Genomic DNA, 8,545 nt, shown 5'->3' with positions numbered 1-8,545 from the left:
AAAACTTCGTGTACTTCTGTATAGAGATACCTTTGTAACCAATTTTCTTTTGATAAGTGCAGATTCTGATTCTCCGGAGCTGAAAACTTGTGCAACTTCTGATCGATCCACTTCTCGATTTCTTTCTTAGTTTGTATCCACTTACGCCACATCACATATTCTGGTCCCAACAACAGAACCATTTGTTGGCTTCAGGGGTCTTGGACCCAGGTTCAGAGTTAGTTGCACTAACCAACAAAACCCTATACTACCAACCCTTTCGGTAATAACCTCCTTAGCGCAAGCTGCAGTCTCACTCGAGGTAGTATTGGGGGATGCTAGAACCAAATTTCTACATCTAGAAGGCTATGGGATGTGGGGGGTAAGGCGTTTCTTTAGTTTCAGGCCCGATCTGACCTTCACGAACACTTATCCTTGAAATCCCCAAACTTAAAGCAATTTTCAATTAAACAGAGTTATAAACTTCACCTAAGAGCCTAATCATGCATAAACTAACATATAACATTAGATCCAGCTCTTCACGGAGTAATTAAGACCATACTACAGATGGATGGCGATTAATTGAGCGTAAATACAAAAAAGACACAAATATACTATTCAGACATAGAATTGTTTCAAATACTCTTTACTATTTCAGATCTTCAATACATATACGTTTCTGACCCTACGGACTTACCAAGGTCTCTACACACATAGCTGTAGGAGCCTTCCCCTTCGCCCAAATACAGAAATATCTTACGCTTACAGACTCAAAACATATCAAATTTGATTTCTTGATTGCCTTTGCTAAGACACTCCTTTATATACATTTTCTTATTACAATACTATGGTCTGCAAACCATGGGCAGAGCTCAAAACAATACAAAAACTAAAGGGCTTTGACCTTCCTAAAACCTCTCGACTCCTAGTGACCTGCGCTACTCACACTTCACTCCTCAAAATGCAAAGACTTTACAATATCTTATCAAAATTGGACTCAGAGGACCCACGTCCCAACACCTTGCATAACTCTCTTCTAAAGCTTCTTCCAAATAAGATCTTTCTTATTCAATGCTAACCACATAAAATTCCATCCTTTTAAAGAGCATTTAAGTTTCCATAAATCCTTCCATCATATCACATCCACTCTTTATTCCATTGTATAAATGAACTAGTGACCTAATTTAGAATTGTAAACCCCATTTGTAGTGCTTTCCCACCCGTTAAGCTCATCTTCATCTTCTTTGATTCTTAAATGATTATATCCAAAGACGTGTATATATATTCCCCATTCTTGAATAATAATTTATTATTTATTATTTATTATTATATTCTCCATTATTCAACATCTTTACCTACCCTCAACTTGTTTCCAAATTGGTGGTTAATTATGTATGATCCATCTAATGTAGAAATAATAATTCATGTCTATGTAGAGCCTTAATTAATGCCTTATACAATTTATATATTTCTCCACATCCAACCCAATGTTCATGCCAATCCTCAATCTCACTCGATTTCTTATCCTCCATAAAAACCATTTCCTACTAATGAAATTGCAATATTCATTGCCTTCCATACCATTTATGAGTTATGCCATATCTTATTTGGTGACCCAATCTACTCTTCTTCTTCTTCTTGGATTTCTGGTTTAGTATCCTGGAACAAAATTTACAGAGAAATCAAAGTATGGGAGTGTACTCAGTTCGACGTCAAGCCAAGAAGCGAGTGAGAAAGATCCAGGGTGGAACGATTAGCATCCCTTTGCCCAATAAACATATCACTTTTCTGTTCTGAAATGGAACGTCCGTGGATGTTTTGCAAAGACATGTTTTTATCCTTTTTATTACACTAAGAGAAGCGAGCAACGAGCAGCGAACAGTGAGCAGTGTGAAAGCAGAGCAATTTGGGCAGCAATGAGAGCAGCGAACAGTGAGCAGAGCAATTTGGGCAGCAGTGAGAGCGGCGAGCAGCAAAAAGTGAGCAGTGAGCAGAGCAATTTGGGCAGTAGTAAGAGCAGCGAGCAGTGAACAGTGTGAAAGCAGGGAGTTTTTATGCAGCAGAAGTATTGAGCAACAAGCAAGCAACAACAAATGCATTCAAACATGACAAAGCAACCAGGAATTTCAGAACATGTGGAGACAAATGATTTAGGACAAGTGAAACTTGCCTCATCCGCCAAAGCTGGGAAGTGGGTTTGGGTCAATGCCAAACAATATCGGGGCATTTTAAAACGAAGAATAGCTCGTCTAAAATGGGAGCAAACAAAGAAGAAACTCCTTCGCAAAAAGCACCCAAACAAGTCTCCTCCACAAGCACGTGGCAACAAGAAGTCCAAAGGAAAAACCATTGAGGATTTTGCCTTATATAGTCCCACATCCACACCTCTCACCTGGTCATCTGATCTCTATGTGAAAGAATTGTTAAATGCAAAACAAAGGTTAGAGGTTTTAGAAGCTAAAGGGCAGGAAAGAGATCATAAAATTCATATAATAACGGCTGAGAACAAGGCATTAGCAGAAAGCAATAAAATCTTAGAAGAACAAGTGGCATTGCTACAGGAAGCTCTCCTGATAGGGAAGACAGAATGGCAACGCATGAAGGCGGATGTGCAAAATGTAAAGAAATCTGTAGTGGAAAGTACAGAGGTGGTGAATGTGAAATCATCCTAGGATAAAGGGAAAATGATTGTCCAAATAAACAACCATGAAGAGGACGCAAGAGAAGAAATGAAAGAAGATTCCACCAAAGTTTCCAAAACTTGGGCTCAAGTTATTAGCAATTCTGCTAATAAGGAAGGAGAAACATATATTTAGGTTGACAACATGCAAGATAGTGAAGGCAAAGAAAGACAAAATAGGGCAGCAAACATAATTATTAAAAGGGTGAAAGACTATGGAAAAAATGAATGTACTCTTGACCTTGCAAGAGACTTCTTGAAAGACAAGTTGCTATGGCAAGGACAAATATGCCAAGCATGGAGGGTGGGTAAGTTTAACGGGGAGAGAGCCAGGCCCATAAAAGTCATTATGCCTAGCTTGCGTGATAAATATATTATTCTAAGCAAGAAGCATTTCTTGAGGGGTTCTCGTTTTTTCCTAGAAGAAGATTTAACTGTAAAACAACAGGAGGAAAGAAGAGAGGAAATTTTAAAGGTTAGGGCAGCAAGAGATGAAGGAAAGAGAGCATGGATTTATAAAGGCAAAGCTGTGATAGCGCAATTTGGACCTCCTTCCAGAACAGAGCAGCAAGATGGTAATAAAGAAGAGGCAACAAACTCTTCAACAGGAAATCAGAAAGCAAGGTCAGTATGGGAAAACAAGGACAAAGACTCAAATGTGAGGCTTGCACGTCAAAATAAATAGCAATCAATTCATACCCAGGTTTCCTTGAGATTAGTTTGTTGGAACTGCAGAGGTTACCCATGGAGACGAGGACCTGGGTTAGGGCCTTTTGCGGAAAATGGAGACATAATTTGCCTCATAGAAACACATGAGCATGAAGGGTGCAAGACACCTTTGTTTGAAGGATACTGGAAGATGGCAGTGTGGAACAAGGCAGCAGGGAATGGCAAAGGGCATGGGGATATCATGGTTTTAGTAAGGGAGAAAGAAGGTTGTCTCATTCAGTTAGAAAAAGAAGACTCAAATAAGCAATTCATTTGGTTTAAAATATGAGAAAATGGAAACCACATCAGAATTGCAGCATGCTATTTTGCGCCACAGGTCTCAAAAATCTACAAAGGTAGAGGGCTTGACCACAAAGATCCATTTGCAGCTTTAAAAACGGATATTGCAACATATTCTCAGCTAGGTGAAGTCCTTATAGTGGGTGATTTCAATGCTAGGACTGCAAGTGAGCAAGCTAGCATTCTTTGCTGTAAAGATGATTGTGACCCTATTTGGCTTACAGAAGAAAGCAATCATCAGTGGGAAAGAATTTTAGAGGACAAGGGCTGCAATCTCTTTGGTGAACAATTGCTTACTCTATGTGGAGCTTTTGATTTAGTTATTTGTAATGGCTTGACTAGATGGGCAAAGTCCGGTAATTTCACTTGCAATACTTACAATGGAGCAAGTATGGTAGATTATGTAATTTGCTCGCATGGTTTGTGTGAGAAAATGGAAGATGTTTTGGTTGGAGATCAGCTGTGGGATTTGAAATCAGATTACAAGCCAATTTATCTATGTTTTTCTTGGATTGGAAAGAAACAATTAGAGTAAAAAATTCAGCATGTCTAACAAAATCTCCCACAGGGCAGAATTCTTTTGACCCCAGAAAATTGTAATACCTTCAAAATGACGTTAGAGAGACTCTTTGAGAAGGAGAAAATTACAATTCACAGCTTTCATAGTCATGAATTAACACATTTAATTCAATGCGCACTTGCAAAGTGCAAAAGAACAAAAATTAAGAAGTCTGAAACAAATTGCTTTCCGGTTAATGCTTGGTTTGACGAGAAATGCAAAAAGGCAAGGAGAATGTGGAAAGAGTCAAACAAGGATAACATAAAGCTCAAATCTTACAAGCATTTATTAAGCAAGAAAAATGCTTATTTCATGGTTTCAAGGAGGGAAGAACTAATCTTCCTTGGGAAAAATAATCCCAAATTATTTTGGAAGGAGCTCCAACCGAAAAAGATACAAATTGGAAATAATATTACAGCTTCTAAATGGTTTGACTATGCAAGACAACTCTATGAGCAGGTTCCCAAGGTTGACCCTCCCCCCTTGGTCAACACTGATACTAAACTCTTCTCGGTACAAGAGGTAGAGAAGGGTATCAAGAAGTTGGGTGTTGGAATGCAAGTCAATATCAGCAAAACGAAAGTAGTGGTCTTCCCTAAGAAAAGAAAACATAACCGACATAAGTTCTACTTTGAAGGCAACATTCTAGAAGAAGTTGCGGATTACAAATACCTCGAAATTGACTTCAACAAAAATCTAAGCTGGAATGGTTGTAGAAAGAAAAGAACTTTGGGGGTTGGAAAGCATTTTATGCTTTTCAAAATAGGTGTAGAGAGGCAGAGTTATGGGACTGGAAGACCACTCAAATTCTTTTTGGGCTTCTAGTGATTCCAGTGATTCTATATGGTTGTGAATTGTGGGCTAGCAGTACTTCCGACATGCAGTGGAGACAAATTGAGAAAATTCAGAAGCGTTTGATTACAAACAAATTTAAGATTAAAAGTGCAGTTCCTTATGATATCTTGTTCAGTGAAACAGGTACTGCTCCTATTGAAGCAATTGCTATGGTGCGAGTCATAAGGTATTTAAAAAAAAAATTGAGCAAATGGAAGATGGTAGATGGCCTAAGGTTGTCTTTAATGATAGATTGTGCAAGAGCAAAAAAACTTGGATGCATCAAAATAACAAATGGTTTAGTAAATGGGATATTTGCTTGAACGCGTGCCCCATAAACATCGAAGAGATAAAAGCTTTTGTTATGGAAAAGTTCCACAAACGTACTTGGGAGAAGGAGCTAGGAAGAAAGAAAAATTACTATATTGAAGTGTTTAATCCCACTCATAATCATCAACCAAAAGCATACATAGAGGCCAATATCTTTTGGAGAGCCAAAATGCTTATTGCTCAGTTAAGGACTAATTCTCATCAACTCCGTTGTGAAACAGGGTGCTGGAAAAGGCCAAAGGAAGTGTGGGAGGAAAGGGTATGCATTTTTGTTCTTCCGGAAAAGTGGAAACAGAAAAACATTTCATTTTAGAATGTGAGGCCTTCAAAGACAACAGGGAAAGTTATGAAGATACGCTGACAGCTAGCTCTTGGGATAATCTATTTAACGAGGGGTTTGTCGAGAAAATGGGAGCATTTATTGTGAAGCTTCACAAAAAAAGCGCCGAATACATCAAGCAGATGAAGAAGCAATCTGTCCCATAAGCTATCTTTAGCCTCGTGGAAGTTAAAATAATTTCTTCTTTCTTCTTTTTACCATGCTGAATCAGTAACTCGTTGGAGTAATATAGGTGAGGCCCAATATCAAACTTAGCCGCTGCTACTATAACACCAAAAATATATCCAACAACCCCTAAACCAGATATACCAACAATTTATGACTTAGCAAGTTTGAGATTCCATGAAGGTGGAGACCCTGTACCAAAAATATATCCAACAACCTATAAGTCAGATATACAAAAAATTTATGGCGGGGTAAAAATGTCACAATCAAAATTCTACTCTTTCGTCGAACTCCAACGTTAACTTCAGACATGGTCACGAATACGCTTTATCCCACGTCATGGCTTTCGTGGAACTCCAACGTCAAGTTCAGACATAGTCACGAATACGCTTTATCCCACGTCATGGCCAAGTTTGCTAACCTCGTGGTTCGAGCTAGCGGGCCGTTGCCTTTGACTGGGCAATCTCATCTTCTAGAGATATCTCGCAATATCTATCCGATTGACACGTGTTGTGTTGCAATTGGTTGGTTATGGTAGGGTAGTCGGTTGGGTGCCTATAAATGGCCTATGTCTCCGCCTCTTGCTCTCACAGTGATTTCAATCGAGCGTTGGACATTTTTTCATAAGCGACCGGGGAAGCGTTTTCTCAACAAGTTTATTTCAGGTATTTTGTCGCACACAGCTGCGAATCCCAATCGATTGGCCTGTTTTTGTTGTATAATTTTAGTTTGTTGCATTTCTCTCTAAATTCATTGTTCGAGGGTTTCAGATCTGAGTATTTCTTACATGTAATTTTTGTCCAGTTTTGAGGCGGTTCCCTTGATCTATTATTTATTTCAGGATTCCGAGCTGTTTCTCTGTTTTATCCGTGTTTATGTGTTATGAGTAGCTATAAGGCTTCGTTATATATTATGTGAGGGCTTGGGGTTATGCGGAGACTCTAATGGTGCGCTTCCTCTGTGCAGGTGTTTTGTTTGCAATTTTTAGATTTCAAAATGCAGATATTTGTGAAGACATTGACCGGAAAAACCATAACCCTCGAGGTCGAGAGCTCAGATACCATAGACAATGTAAAGGCGAAGATCCAGGACAAGGAGGGAATTCCTCCTGATCAGCAGAGACTCATTTTCGCTGGAAAACAGCTTGAGGATGGCCGAACACTCGCAGATTACAACATCCAGAAGGAATCGACTCTTCACCTTGTTCTCCGTCTCAGAGGAGGGATGCAGATCTTTGTCAAAACTCTGACCGGAAAAACAATCACGCTTGAAGTTGAGAGCTCAGACACTATTGATAACGTTAAGGCTAAAATTCAAGACAAGGAAGGGATTCCACCCGACCAGCAGAGGCTGATCTTTGCTGGAAAACAGCTCGAGGACGGACGCACTCTCGCAGATTACAACATCCAGAAGGAATCGACTCTTCACCTTGTTCTCCGTCTAAGAGGTGGAATGCAGATCTTTGTCAAAACCCTCACTGGCAAGACTATCACTCTGGAAGTCGAAAGCTCTGATACAATTGACAATGTCAAGGCCAAAATTCAAGACAAGGAAGGCATTCCACCGGATCAGCAGAGGCTGATTTTTGCCGGAAAACAGCTTGAGGACGGACGCACTCTTGCCGATTACAACATCCAGAAGGAATCTACTCTTCACCTTGTTCTCCGTCTCAGAGGAGGTATGCAGATCTTTGTCAAAACCCTGACCGGAAAAACAATCACGCTTGAAGTTGAGAGCTCAGACACTATTGACAACGTCAAGGCCAAAATTCAAGATAAGGAGGGGATTCCTCCGGATCAGCAGAGATTGATCTTTGCAGGGAAGCAACTTGAAGATGGGAGGACTCTGGCCGACTACAACATTCAAAAGGAATCTACGCTGCATCTTGTCCTTCGCCTCCGTGGTGGTATGCAGATATTTGTGAAGACGTTGACAGGCAAAACCATCACACTAGAGGTTGAGAGCTCTGATACGATTGATAACGTGAAGGCTAAGATTCAAGACAAGGAAGGTATTCCTCCTGATCAGCAGAGGCTCATTTTTGCCGGCAAGCAGCTGGAGGATGGCCGAACCCTCGCCGATTATAACATTCAAAAGGAATCCACCCTCCACCTTGTCTTGCGTCTGCGTGGTGGCCTTTGAGATTGCGGGGAATGAATTTCACTTGACGTTAAAGCCTTACTGTGTAAAGGCTTGGTGTTTTATCAGTTTTAGATGTTGGCTTCGTATTCTCTGTTGTTAGACCTTCCTTCACAAAGATTAGGGGCTCTATCGGTTGTCAATGTTATGTGAATTATTCACTTTTACTTTTGTGATTGAAATTAAACCGTATGTTCAAATTATTCTTTGATTTATATATTTTGAATTTTAATTGATATTGTTTGGTGTTTGTACATGGGCTAATTTCTATTTCTATGCAACCTCTCTGGATGGGTCTGTAAGTTCAATGGCATGCCCAATTTGAGAAGTTTTATCATTTGTATGTGTAAAGCGTATTCAATGCCTACTGCTTTAGTACTTTTGTGCACTATCTGTCGACACAATGTGAGGTGAATTATGCACTTTTGACTTTTGTGATGGAAATAAAACGGCATGTTCAAATTATTCGATGCTTTATATATGTTGGAATTTAATTGATATTGTTTGGTGC

The 8,545-nt window shown here is 39.6% G+C and overlaps 1 protein-coding gene across 1 annotated transcript; it reads left to right on the top strand.

Annotated features, from left to right (window-relative positions):
• Window positions 1-6,434: 6,434 nt before the first annotated feature.
• LOC149214283 (polyubiquitin-like) lies at window positions 6,435-8,270 on the top strand. The gene is made up of 2 exons (XM_089392253.1): window positions 6,435-6,560; window positions 6,862-8,270. Exon 2 carries the CDS (start codon window positions 6,892-6,894, stop codon window positions 8,035-8,037), a length of 1,146 nt encoding a protein of 381 aa, XP_089248379.1. The 5' UTR covers window positions 6,435-6,560; window positions 6,862-6,891; the 3' UTR covers window positions 8,038-8,270.
• Window positions 8,271-8,545: the final 275 nt, after the last annotated feature.

The sequence above is a fragment of the Pinus tabuliformis genome, chromosome 1_1 (genome assembly GCF_031772625.1).
Source record: "Pinus tabuliformis cultivar Carrire ecotype Pingquan chromosome 1_1, CPIR1, whole genome shotgun sequence".
In the NCBI taxonomy this organism is placed as follows: domain Eukaryota; kingdom Viridiplantae; phylum Streptophyta; class Pinopsida; order Pinales; family Pinaceae; genus Pinus; species Pinus tabuliformis.
This window is presented reverse-complemented; position numbering and strand designations above follow the sequence as displayed.

Coding starts and splice junctions, on each gene's coding strand:
- LOC149214283 (XM_089392253.1), top strand. CDS start 6,892: ATGCAGATATTTGTGAAGACATTGACCGGAAAAACCATAACCCTCGAG.